General features: G+C 44.4%; 1 protein-coding gene across 1 annotated transcript in view; it reads left to right on the plus strand.

The window, feature by feature from the left end:
* Nucleotides 1–537: 537 nt before the first annotated feature.
* The window catches only part of GLP1R (glucagon like peptide 1 receptor), an 88,779-nt gene continuing 75,675 nt past the window's right edge, over nucleotides 538–13,641 (plus strand). The window contains exon 1 of the mRNA XM_030499750.1: nucleotides 538–612. Coding sequence (XP_030355610.1) covers nucleotides 538–612 — 75 coding nt within the window. The remainder of the gene's footprint in view (nucleotides 613–13,641) is intronic.

Consider the following 13,641-nt stretch of genomic DNA (forward strand, 5'->3'; position numbering starts at 1 on the left):
TAAGATTCTAGCACAAAGAAGATTCAGAGCCGCCTTCTGCTAGGCAAGTAAGTATTCTAAATCCTCCAAATTTACACATCATACTGCTGCTAGGACTGACTTGTGCCCTGACTTCAACTTAGAAGCCAAGCTCTGATCTGACATGCAGCTCTGCAAATTCATGTTATAAATGGGTAACTGCACATTCTGTTGTTAAAAACTAATAAAACTTGGACGTCATGAATAGTGTGAAGGCCACCAAGATGCCCAAGCTCGCACAAAGAGTAAAATAAACTTAAAAAAAAAAAAAAAAAGTTGGAAAGATGGGGACAGGATCGCAAAGGCGTTTTCTCGGGTTTATTCATGGTTTTAATTCCCCTTCGCGCTGCCGCCCCTAGTGAAGCGACCCCTCGCACCGCACCTGGGCCGCCCCCGGCCCGTCCCCGCCTCCGCCGCCGCTACAAAAGCGGCCGCTGGTGCTCTGCCGATCGTTGCCGCGAAGCTTGAGCGGGAGCCGGAGCCTCGCTGGGGCCCCGTGCATGGGGGGCCGCCCCGGACATGCCCTTCTCCCCGCCGCTCGGCTTCGCTCTCCTGCTGCTGGCGGCCGCAGGAAGGTCCCTCCCCGTCAGACGGGTGAGTCCCACCGCCATCCGCCTAATTTACGCGGTCAGCCGCCCCTGCCCGGTGGGTTCCCTCTTTCCTTTCCATTACTGCCGCTGGCGCCCCGGGGTTGCTCCGCGCCACCCTTCAGCGGTGGGGCGGTGAGAGCTGTTCTCCGCTGCGGTTTTCCGCGCCGCGGAGCGGGGACGCGGCCGCGGGGGAGCTGCTCGTGGTGTCCGGGAGCGCCCCGGGGCGAAGTTAGCAGTTAAATCCGTTACTTTTTGGGTGCCCGCGCCAACACTCGCCCCAGCAGGAGCGGCCGTCGCGGCGGCGGAGTTGGTGCGCGGGGACTTTCCGCGCCAGGGGCCCGGGGCGGCTCCAGCGCCCCCGCGGAGGGTCCCGGGGATGAGTTTGGGCTTGAGGCGGCCGGGAGGCAGAGGAAGGGAGAAGCGGAGACGCGGCTGCTACGGGGACATGGCCCCCGGAGGGACGTCTCCTCGCACCCGCAGGGAGATAACACGGGTCAGATGGGGTGCCGTGGGAAAGCCGGACCGGGGTCGCGGCGGTGGGCTGTGGCTGTGAATAGGAGCTAGCCGGACGGGGACACGGCAGGCACGGAGGGGTAGCGAACGGAAAACCAAACCAACCCTTCTACTGGCACCGAGCCGGGGGGGAGGGCCGGGGTCTGCCGGGGCGGCTCGGCTAGGCTCAACGCTGCTTCCCGGAGCGCCGGGCCAGTTATAGGGTGCTGCTGCCTCTGGCCGCGCCCGGGTGAGGCAGCTGCGGCCGCCGGGTTTTCTTGTGCCTTGAGACCCGCGGGCGCGCTGGAGTGCGGAGCAGTAGGCGCAGGAGCAGGCGGTGCAGGCGGGAGTTGCGCTGTGCACACGAGGCCGGGGAAGGGGGGGGAAGAGAAGTGTAATTAGTTATGAGGAGCAGCGGGAGGCGGTGGGGATGAGGCAAGGAGTGATGGATAAAGAAGTCTCACAGCAGTTTGGGGGTGTTTGGGGCAGAGAGAGGCAAGCGAGATGTGTGTGTGTGTGTGTGTGTGTGTGTGTGTGTGTGTGTGTGTGTGTGTGCACGCGCGCGCGCGCATGGGTACAGCGTTGGAGGTAGCAGGATGAGCACTGCTACTGTAGGGACAAGCAAGGACAGGCTCAAAGCTGAGCTTGTGGGCTGCAGAGGTGAAAGAAGGGACAGCGAAACTGATGATGGACCAAGTTTACTGTCCGTGCAGTTTAAGTTGCGAAGTTTTTAAAGTTACTGCTTTATACAGAATAGCACTAGGGTGATCTGTTTAGTTCCCATCCTGGTCTGTAGAGCTGTCTTAGATATTGGCTTCTGGGTCTTTTTGGTGGTTTTGTTTTCCTTGCTATGGTCATTAGGCTCTTAAAGGAGCAACAAGGGCAAGTTGCATCAGGGGAAGTGCCTATCAGGAAAATATCTTCATGTTAAGATGATCAAACATTGAAATGGGGGTGCAGAGAGGCTGGGGAGTCTCCACCTGTGGAGGTGTTGGTTATTTGACAGGGTAAGGCACTGAGCAGGTTGAGCTTGTACCACTGAGCAAACTGTTGATGGGGCTGCCAGAGGCAGAGGATCTTTCCCAGCAAGGGTGTCTCCTTTAGCTGGATGTAGAACTGCATGGAGGACGGAAGAAGAAAAAAGGTTCCCTGCTCTCAACTCTGTGGTCATCCTTTGACTTCAGTCTTGCAATAAAAAGAGTACTTTTATAGCTTCTTCTGACACTAGAGGGTCATATCTGACAACTTGTCTAGAGTAGCAATTGTGCTTATTGTATGCTGAGAAAAATGTACAAAATGCTCTGCTCAGTTGTAAGTATGCAAAACCATGGGACTTTTGCTGTCAGTCTTTTCTCAAGTTCACTTCAGAATAGTGTTAAAGGTGATATTTAAAGTAAACTGAAAATAGTACTGCTTAGGAAGGAGTGGATAGTAAAATCCAGGTGATAGCAATCAGCTGTGAGGTCTTCTGGGCAAGACAGAGAGAAAGGCAGAATTATTTGATACAGAGTTGGGGGAGGAAGTATTTTAGTGGTGCTGTAACTACTGTTCTACTTTGACCTTCCCTTTCTCTCCCTCCTACCCCCAATCCCTCAAACAAGTGAGAAGAGAAAGCTGAGAATGTACATAGAAGGAAGGGGAAAAAAAACCAACCAATCCAGGATTTTTATTTGAGGTGGTGCTGCTTACTTGCCATCATTTTAAACACAGGGTCACTGGAAATTGCGTATTAAGTGTCTAGATCTTCCTTGCTGCACTGATGGTAGTAAAATGACCAAGAGCTGGTCATGGCTCTTGGTCATGTGGCTGCACTGCAGAACCATATTACTCATGACAATCATTGTCCTTTCCCTGCTTGGTGTTTAGCAGCAATGTCCTGCTGCTGACAGAGCTGGCACACAGCTGGCTGCTGATTCCCTGGCATCTGGTTCTCTCTTGGATTTGGATTTCTTCTAGTAGTTATGCTCAAAGGTTTGTTAAGATAATCTTGAAGAAAGTAGTTTAAACGTGGGTGAAGAGCAGAGCGGAGCTGTGCCGTAGTTCTTGGTTGGGGGTTCTGTTCTTCAAGCTATCCTGGTGCTATTGTTCCACAGGTGAAAGTATGAATAATACTGGCTCCTGGTTGAAAGTACAAACAGTTGAATTCAGTTGGAAGGTTGCAGATGTTTTGTTCTCCTCAGCTTTTATTTTTTAATTGCTGTTGTATAAGGAAAAATACTTGCATCAATATCAACATTAATTAGAGCATATGGGTATTTCAGGATCTGTATGTTATTGACACTCTCAATTACTCTTGTGTTATTCGGGCTTATTTAGATGCAGTTGCTAGTCTCTTCTCCAAACCAGCAGTCAGCATGACTTCTTAGGTTGGATGCTTTAGGGGTGCATATAGTTACTGCTATTTGCTCACCCTTCCAAAGCCTGCTGCTGCTGCTTCTAGTTCTGCAGCATCTGTTCCTTTACCCATGGGTGTCTTGGATTAGGTATTTGAGAGTGCTAGTTTTGAATACTGGTAATCTATGATAAAAGATGCAGTGTGAGGTGGTGGTCTTGCTCGTCTGCTGTGCTCTGCCCTTGACAGCACAGGAGCAGAGGTCCCTGTATGGTTGAATGTCCCAGCCCAGGCTTGTGGGACCATGCCTGTTTTGACTTCTTGTCTTCTTTTGTGTACCCTAATGCTGAGAGATCTGAGGTAAAGCTCCTCATTTCCACTGTCCTGTGGATTTGAGTTCTTTAGGAATCATTAAGGTGGGAAAATGGCTGCAGAGCTTGGCTGAAAAGCAAATAGAAAAGTAACCTGGAAACTAGCAACTCCATGCAAGGATGGGGGGTTGGACTGCATTGTGGTTAACTGGGTCTTCACCTGTGAAAAAATTCTTCCATACTTGAGTTGGCTGCAAGTTCTGAGTTACTCTTTTTGTTTCTCCATTTTCTGCTCCCAAAAGCTTGCACTCTGAAAATCAAAATGTGCTCAGCAGCACATACTGGCAATGCTATAGAAAGCAGTAGAGGAAAGGGTGAACAGATAAGGTCTGGCACTGTGCCACCTTGCTGTAACTATTACAAAAGGATTACAAAATTGGCTTGGATTACTTCTAGGTAATGGGCTTATTTTCCAGGAATATGGCCAGGTTCTTAAAAACTTAATGTTTGTAGACCACTTGAATTCATGACTATATTAGTATGGGGTAAAACTATTACTTAATAGCACAACCATCTAAATTACTACAGATTAAATTGCTGACCCAAATTTCTAAACCCTTTATGTATTCAAAAAATAAGGGTAGTGGTGGTGGGGTGTTGTTTGCCTTTTTTTAAGAAGCAACTCTCATTTTCTGGAAACTTTATAAAGCTAATGACAGTGCCTGTGTTATAAAGCCAGATGGCCTAACACAGCAAATCTGATTATACAAGCTAACAAGAAGATGCTTATTTACTCGTTATAAAATCCCAAACTTAACTGTATGGAGGGAATAAAAACATTTCAGGCTTAAGGAGTCTAGGATATGAGATCTCCAAGGGCCAGAAGGAAGGACTGTAGTTCACACAGGAGAACAATGACTTGGCCCTTGGCATTGTTTTAAAGCTCTGATGTCTGATCTGGGCAAGTTTAAGTTGGTGAAACAGATGACAAATCTTTCTACTTTCCCCCTATTTCTAGTTCAGTTACTGCCCTCCCCTACCCCTTTCCCTGCTCCCCGCGCCAGGCAGCAGCCTGAAAGAGTTTGTGCAAAAGTACTTAAGGTAAAGTGTAGACATATACAGGTAGGCACAGAAGGACATGTTTCATGGCTGTAGCAGCAGTGAAGCACGTGTAGCTCTCTTCTGTGAGAAGAAAAACTTGTATTCTCAAACTGACGGAAGTGACGGAGCTTTGCAAAGCTAAGACTCCCATCCTCCAAAAGTTGTAGCTCTATAGCTGCAGTAAAGTTCAGTGACACTGGGCCTGATAGACAAAGCATAAACAGTTCTGTTGGCTGTCAAACAGATTTTTAAAGGTATTGTATCATATCCTGTTACTGTTAGCCTGTCAAACTAAACTGAGCTTTAGTTTGCTGGGTTGATTGATTGCCAGTTACTTGAGGGGACAAACCAGAAGGAGCTGTTATCACTGAAATCACATGGCCTTTGCTAGTTTATAAATTGTAGAAGTCCTTTGCAAAACTGATTGTTTCCTCTGCAGTGCTGTAGGTGAAATGAAAGCTATTATCTCTGCGTTTGGCTTCTTTCATTAAAAGCTCTTGCATTTCTTTGTGGTAAACCAGTGTATGTACTGCCACCAAGGCTGTCTGCTCAAGTTTCCTTGGTGCAGTGCATCAGTTCTATTAGTCTGTGTCTTAACAAAAGTAAGTTTATACAATAGCAGATGTCTTTGCTATGGAAAAAAGTTATCTGCTCAGTAGATAAGAGACCTTCTATTTAAGCACTACAATGCTGTTTTCTTGTGAGGCTGAATTAAAACATCAGGCAGGAACGCCTTTAATTAAATCAATTCTTCCTAACCCTACCCAAGAAAAGACTGAGTTTAATGCTGGCATCCAATACTTCCCATTGGAAGAGAGGTAGGGTAAACAGTATCTAGGGATCTCCAGCTTGCCAAATAGAAGGTAGCCCCTTCAAATGTCATATTTTTATACAAAATGCAGCAAATTTGAGCTTATGATAAGTAAATGTAGGTTACTGCTGGTGGCTGAATACTGTTCTTTGCCTCATTTTGTTCAGTTTCAGAAACTGATGCTTATAAATTGCAACCACACTGGCCTATGATCTGTTGCATTCCAGTGATCCTTTGGCATGAACGTGGAGGAGCTTATGAAATGTGTGCCAGCCTTATCAGGTAGGAGGAGAATCTTTGGGCAAGGTTGCATAGTCATTATTGTTGTGGTTTTTAAGCATAAGCATGGAAAGTCCACCTCTGCTGCTGCTGAAGGAAAGCAGATTACTCTTACTGCTATGAATGTGGATCAATGCAAAGGAAAACTCCCTGCAGTTTTCTTAAGACTTCAGTAAGCCTTACAGACAGCATTCCAGGGATACAATGTGGCAGATCTTTGTGGAGAACAGGAGTGGATTTCCACCAGTTATCTTTCCCTTAATCTTTAATGTCTGTTTTCTTAAAGAAACAAACAACAACTGCAGCCCGTCTGATGTACGTGAATGAATTGATACAGCTTGCTAAGTGCAGACATGATAGCATAAGAATCTCTTTCCCAAAAAGCTTGCGTGAAAACCTTGTGAGCAAACCCCCTGCCCTAGGTTCAAGTATGACTTCTCAATAGGCTCATAAATACTGCGGCTATATATATAATAGACACAGGCTTAATTTAATTGAATGAACAATTGAAAAATGGTAACTGGGTAGAGGAAATTGTAGTTTACACATGTGGAATGGAATAGTTCCTTCATCTGGTCTTTTTACTGGCTACATCTTATTGCTGTTTCACTATAATTGATTGTTAATGGATTGCTGTCTTGGTGCTGTCTGGTATTGACTGCTATTTTTCTTGCAATTGATTGCATTTCATTGTTAATTCACTCTCTTGCCATCTTTTTCCTAAGTTGTTTTATGCTGGCTTTCCCAATTACCTTATTTTTCTGCCTTGTGCTCTTCTGTCCGTTGAGCTCATCCACATTCTCCCATTGCGTTCTTGCCTTGTCTTGCTTATACATGTGCCCTGCTACTCTCCCAGTGCCTTCAGGACAATTTTTGAAACTTGCATTCTTGTCTTGGTGTGCAGTTTCAGCTATTGTTTGCTGCTGCCGTTTTCCTTGCTCTGTTGCTACTCCTATGCACTCTCTCTGCCACACTATGGGAGAAGTTTGGGAAAGTGATCCTGCTTTCTGGTTGTGCCTTGGAAGTAGCTAGAGTCAAGATTGGTGTGGAATAACCTTCTGCAAATGTTAAACTATGAACTTCTTGAGCACAACTGAGAGGCTTGTGGCTCTTTTGGTGCCCTGCCTTCTTTGCTACCTCCTGTTTCCTTAAAGGACAAGTGAGCATGAGTTAGTTTGCCATCTAGATTTTGTTATACTTGGGGCATATTGTCTGCTCGCTCATGCTTCTTAACCATTTTTCAGATTGATTTTCCCCTCACCCCTCTGTGAAACTGCACTGCTTTTCTGACTAGGACATTTTGGTAACTTCTGACACCTGCAACTCTGGTGCTGCTCAACACATCAGCCTGAAAACTGAGCTACAATGAGAGGCCTAGCATCGGGTAAACAAACACGCTTCTGTGACAAGCCTAAGGCAAAAGCTGGAAAGAAAACAGTGCTCGTGTATATATCCTTCTCTAAATGGGAAGAATGGTGCTCACCAAGACTTTTGCATTGAGTACATGTCTGGTGCTTGGCAGAAGCTTATGGAATAGTCCTCCTACACTACAGTATATTTTTGTGGCAGTATGAGTAGTTTAGACTGTGACTTGCTCTTACACATGGACAAGCCAAATGCAGGTAGGAAGCTCAGCTACCAGAACCACTCAGCTGCCTCCCGAGTGCTCCACTCTGTTCATAACTGTATTTCTGTGGTGCTTCGAAAGGTGGTCCAGCTACTTGTGAGCATGTCTTATGTGTTGAAGCAAGTTGAGGAATGGCAGCTGATGTCATAACCAAGCTTTACCATGCTGTCTACTGAGCTCTGATAATTAAGGAAGATGGACAAAACTCCTTCAAAAGAATTGTGTGGATTGCACCTTTTAAAATCAAACATGATATATTTCAGGATATGTAGCATCGATCTTTCTTTTTCTCTGAATTTTGCTACTAACAGACTTCTATGTGTTTCTTTCCTATAGGAAACAACTGTCTTATTCTATTTGCTAATAGTCCTACTCTCTTTCTGCTCTATAGATACCTGCATTTCTCATGGTGTTGACCAACATCTGGATGCTGTATTAATCCTTATGTATTGTTTAATTCTGAAAACTGATTCTTCTTTTTCTCAAAGCATATCCCAATTGTTTCATTGTAGCTTAACTCTGCAACTAGGTTTCAAATAGTTTGATTTTAATGTGACAGATTATGAGTAAAACTTTACATTTGCTAATGTCTTCCACCAGTTCAGTTTTTCTCAGCATCTGAAAAACACTCGCATGAAATGGTTGGTCTGCATGACAATCTAGGGCATGACTTATGGGAATAAAGGAGTGGCAAGTAGGTGGCTTCTCAGCTGCAAGTGTGCTCAGTCCTCTAAAAATCTCTTTGAGCAAATAAATCGGAGAATTACCTTGTTACCTTGATGGGGTGTCAAAAACTGCCCTCACCTTCAAAACCAAAAAGCCAAAAAAACTACCCTAAACCAGAACTGAAATTCTGTGTCTGTGCTAAATCAGTCAGACTGGTTTCAAGTTAGTTGCTAGATTTGAGGCCACATATGTACAAAGCATACGACAAGTATTTGATGTGCATGTTAGCACGAGCTGTGGTGGATATAGCTAAAGATTGTGTTCTATGCTGCAGTTAATCTCTAAAGGCCCATCTTTGGGAAGGGATTGGAGACATTACAGTAGCTTTCTCAAGACTTTTGTCTTGCATCCTTTTCCAAAATCTCTCTCTTTCTTAGCTTTTTGTCAAGTGGAAGATAAATCCTGGGCAAAGTGTGTCATATATACTATCAGCAACCAAGCAGATTTTTTTTGCTCCCTCCAGTAAAGGAGACTAACTCAGAACTATTGTAGGTACTGCAATGGCAGAAGCTTTGATCCCTTTGGACAGAGTTTCTAGTCTGGTTTTCTGCATCTGCAGGTGCCTGGTAGAAATTCTTAAGTATGGGCTTAATGCAATTATTAAATTGTGGTGTGAAAAAGTAGTAATCATTGCCTTTCCAACCTTCTGGGAGAGACTGACATGCCTGATATCTTTGGGCCTCTAGCATAACATTCATTTTCTGACATGCACAGACTCCTGGCAATGCAGTAGCCTCCTCATAAATTTTCTTCAATATGGAAATTGATAATTTTATTTGCTCTTCTGGTATGTCTAGAGTGCTGTACAGAAACTGAGGAGTTGCTGTAAGACATTTTGACATACAGAAAGGGTTTTGTGTACAGAAGCATTGGCAAGCATCAGGTGTCTTACTTCATGCCTAGTTGGAGGGAGAAGACCAGGAAGCTTTCAAAAGACTTGGTTTATATTTTTGAGAATGTTCTATTGAAGTTACTACTTTATGAAATTAATTGATATACTCATCCTGATTTGATCTTTGTGTTGTTTGCACTCAGAGTTAAAGTGAGCCCCTTGGGAGTTGGAATAGGGTAGCAGGGCAAAGTACTGGTCTGGCTTGGGAAGTCCAGAAGCTTGTTACCTTTGTGGCTGGCTGTGACTCCTCTACAGACTGATTGTTGTGTTGGGAAGTTTTGTACACAGAAATCCAAATTCTGTGCCTTTTGGACAGGGTGGGAATTTGGGCAACAGTGCTCGAATTATCCACTCTGTTTCAGTAGGTGGAAGTGAGTAGGAAGCACAGTGTGAAGGGAACACCAACATCTAGTAAGTGTTACTAGGGGTGCTACTGCTGTGTGGAAAGAGCCAGACTTGGGGGGGGTGGAGGAGGGGAAACCCCTACACTTCTGTGTAAGTCACCTTTAAAAGTGTTGTGGATATTGGCACGGCTGTGCATGGGTTACAAATGAGAGATACGGCCTGTAACACTGGATCAATATTCAGTTAGGTCAATCCCTATCTTCCTCCTGCAGTCCCATTCCTCCCGAATAAAAATATTGTGTGGTACAATGCTAGTTATACAGAACAAATGAAACTTTTACGTTTTATCCCTGAAGATGGGAAAAATTAAAGGTATAGTATTTGATCTGAATTACTTGAAATAGCTCTTGGTCTTTGCTGTTGTTGGATGCTGTGGACTCCTCTAATCTATTGCCCTTTTCATTGCCGTTTCTTAATGAAGACAAATTCATCAGGTACTGTTTGAAATGCATCGCTCTAAGAATAACAAAAAGATCCCATTCCTTTTAAACCCGGTGACTCTGCTAGCAGAGTATGCTCTGGAAAACAAGAGAGACAGGAAGCTGTTATATATTGTTTAAAGTGACACTGTGTAGTTATAAATTGTACATCAAATAAATTAAGATGTATCTGTAGTGGACTGTTTTCAAAAAACTCCAAATCCTTAATATATATGACTTCTCTAAATGAAATATGAAGTGTCACAGACGTGGTACAGAAGACATTCAGGTATAAAGGTGGTCAGAAACATCCTGTTCTAACAGTATTTCAGAAAACTAAGTTCCAATACATTCAGTGACGAAAGATATGCTTTAAGCCTAGGGCTTGGCAATCCTGTTTATTAGTTGAATTTAGCTAAAAGTTGACACAGGAAACGTAAAACAAAAAAAAACCCCTGCATCCAGTCTCATTCAGATTAGCTCCTTATGGACTTCCAAGGGGCAGCTATTGTTAGTTAAAGGATAAACTTGCAATGGGAGACATCTGTAGAATAAGTCACAGTGTTCTGGATTTGTTCATTGCTCTTTGGGCATTAAGACACCTGGTGGTAATGAAAATGGCTATTAAGCTTTCTAGAATAAAACTATTCTATTACTAATGAGGTAGAAGGATAAAAGAATGTTTGAACTCTTAATAGCCTTGCAATAATAGAGATGGTTGTAAATTGCAGGAAGCAAAGGTGGAGTTTGAAACGGCATTTGTAGTTTTCTTGTTTGTTTTTATGTCTAAGCTACATTGGTGTCTCGGGGCTGGAATCACAGAATGGCTGAAGTTGGAAGGAGCCTCTGGAGGTCATCTGGTCTAACCTCTCTGCTCAAGAAGGGCCACTTAGAGTTGGCCCTGTGATGGGGGGTAAAAAAAAAAAGAACCCAAATAAATATTTATTTACCTATGTGGTAAGATAGCATCCATGCTGATGGGTCATTGAGCAGCCAAGGAGCTCTGTGTTTCCTAATCTGTTTTCCTGCTTCCTTGCTGCTTATGGTAGATGAGTGTTGGGACATCCTCAAATGATTTAAGGAAGATTTCATTTTGCTCCTCACTCCTATCTTCATTTGCACTCTGCCACTGTTCATCCTTAATTAACTAGGAGCTGAGTTTACATGTGGTATTTCACCATTCAAAACTTTTTTCAAGGTGCAAATGTTTAATAAATTTCCATACAACAGGCTTATAATCATCTGATTGGGCTTGAATTGACCTTTACGTGGTTGCACCAGCAATGAAACATTATGATTAGGGAAATGGGCAGATAATTACATGGGTTAATCTCATCCTTATGTAATAATTCTAGAGGAAGCTGTTACTGTTGTAGACTGATAGTTTTCTGTAGAAGAAACCTTGAGTCAGTGCGGCTTTCACTGCTTCCACTTGGTTTTGGCAAAAGGGTGTCACAAGCTTTCCAAATGTGAACAGCAGTCTCTTGTTTGGACCTTTATGGTGATCTTCGAGGATACTCTTCCCAGAAAGAAGAGAATAGAGAGAGTTTTCTGGGTTCGTGTGTGTTTGTGTTGCTGGCTGTTTGGTGGTTTGGTTTGGTGTTTTTGTTTGGGTTTTTTTTTTTTTTTTGGGGGGAGGGTGTGCTATGTTGTGAGGAAGCTTTCAAAACCTATTCAGGATAGAATGTTTCTTGTTTTCAACAGAAAACTGAAATTTCTGTGTGAGGATGGGTGGGAAGTACATGCTTTCAGCTACAAAAAGTAGTCGTCCTTTTTGGGGTCGAGGCTCTGACTTCTGCGCATGGGAAAGGAAAGAGGAGAAGATGGGTAACAAACTGTCCATGTTGTTGCTGTAGTAGTTGTGGTTAGCCTGAGCAATCGAAGGAGATATGCCATCCAAGACAGTGGTGGTTGGTGGCAAGGAGTCTGGCCAGACTGAAGCTTGTGGCTCATTCACAAGCTGTTCTTTATTAGAGTTTTCTTTTTATCTTGCATAGTGCCTGTGCTTGCAGATAAAGTCCAGGGGTCGGTCCTCTTCAATATCTTTGTGGGCAACATGGACAGTGGGATTGAGTGCTCCCTCAGCAAGTTTGCCAACGACACCAAGCTGTGTGGTTCAGTTGATATGCTGGAGGGAAGGGATGCCATCCAGAGGGACCTTGACATGCTTGAGAGGTGGGCTGATGCCAATGTTATGAAGTTTAACCAAGCCAAGTGCAAGGTCCTACACCTGGGTCAGGGTAATCCCAGGCACACCTTCAGGTTGGGCGGAGAAGAGATTCAGAGCAGTCCTGCAGAGGAGGACTTGGGGGTGTTGGTTGATGAGAAGCTTAACTTGAGCTGTCAGTGTGTGCTTTCAGCCCAGAAAGCCAACCATATCCTGGGCCACATCAGAAGCAGCGTGACAGCAGGTCAAAGGAGGTGATCCTGCGTCTCTACTCTGCTCTCGTGAGACCTCACTTGGAGTGCTGTGTACAGTTCTGGTGTCCTCAACATAAAAAGGACATGGAGCTGTTGGAGCAAGTCCAGAGGAGGGCCACAAGGATCATAAGAGGGCTGGAGCATCTCCCGTATGAAGAGGCTGAGAAAGCTGGGGCTGTTCAGCCTGGAGAAGAGAAGGCTGTGTGGAGACCTCATAGCAGCCTTCCAGTATCTGAAGGGGGCCTATAAGGATGCTGGGGAGGGGCTCTTCTTTAGGGACTGTAACGGAAGGACAAGGGATGATGGGTTCAAACTTAAACAGGGGAAGTTTAGGTTAGATATAAGGAAGAAGTTCTTTACTGTGAGGGTGGCGAGGCACTGGAATGGATTGCCCAAGGAAGTTGTGAATGTTCCATCCCTGGTGGTGTTGAAGGCCAGGTTGGATGGAATCTTGGGTGACATTGTTTAGTGCAAGGTGTCCCTGCCATAGCAGGGGGGTTCGAACTAGATGATCTTAAAGTCCTTTCCAACCCTAACTATTCTATGATTCTAGGAATACAGAATAGAATAGTCAGGTGAGAAAAGAAACAGAGGTGGTTCAAGATTTCTGTGAAATGTCTCTCTGTGGCCCCTCTGCAAGTCTGGTGGAATATCTTGTGGCTGATAGGTGACAAGAAATGTCCAGGTTTGGGCTTGAAGGTGTGTTTGCTTTTTTTCCTTGACTGTCTTGCACAGAAAGATTTAGAGTCTCAAAATTTTAATATCTTGCTTTCTTCATTTTAGGAAGATTGAGTTAGGTGATTAACATTCCTGTAGGTATATGTTTTAATTATTTAATAGGGAAGTGGGTTACAGTGCTGTCTTGCATTTTGCATAGAAAGTGGGAACAGTTGTCACTCACTATTAATATCGAGGTAGGATGACTGTCACACATGCATGTTGCTGTAATCTGTGCAGAAGGATGACCCCTTCCAAATACCTCTTTTGGGGAAGGAGTGGTAATAATGAGCTTTCTTCTGTGCATTTAACTTACAAGTCTGAGTGCTTGGTTGCTAATATGATAGGTGCCTTGGCAATATCTGTAATAGCTACAGAAAGCAGTAGAGTACGAATCCATTTTTATATTGAGTTGAGGTTGAAGGGCTGTGTTTTTCTGAAAATGTTCTCAGTTCCAGTATAATTGATAGTGGGGAAAGGAAGGGTTACATCTGCCTGGT

Source organism: Strigops habroptila, chromosome 10 (genome assembly GCF_004027225.2).
Source record: "Strigops habroptila isolate Jane chromosome 10, bStrHab1.2.pri, whole genome shotgun sequence".
NCBI classification, from domain to species: Eukaryota; Metazoa; Chordata; class Aves; order Psittaciformes; family Psittacidae; genus Strigops; species Strigops habroptila.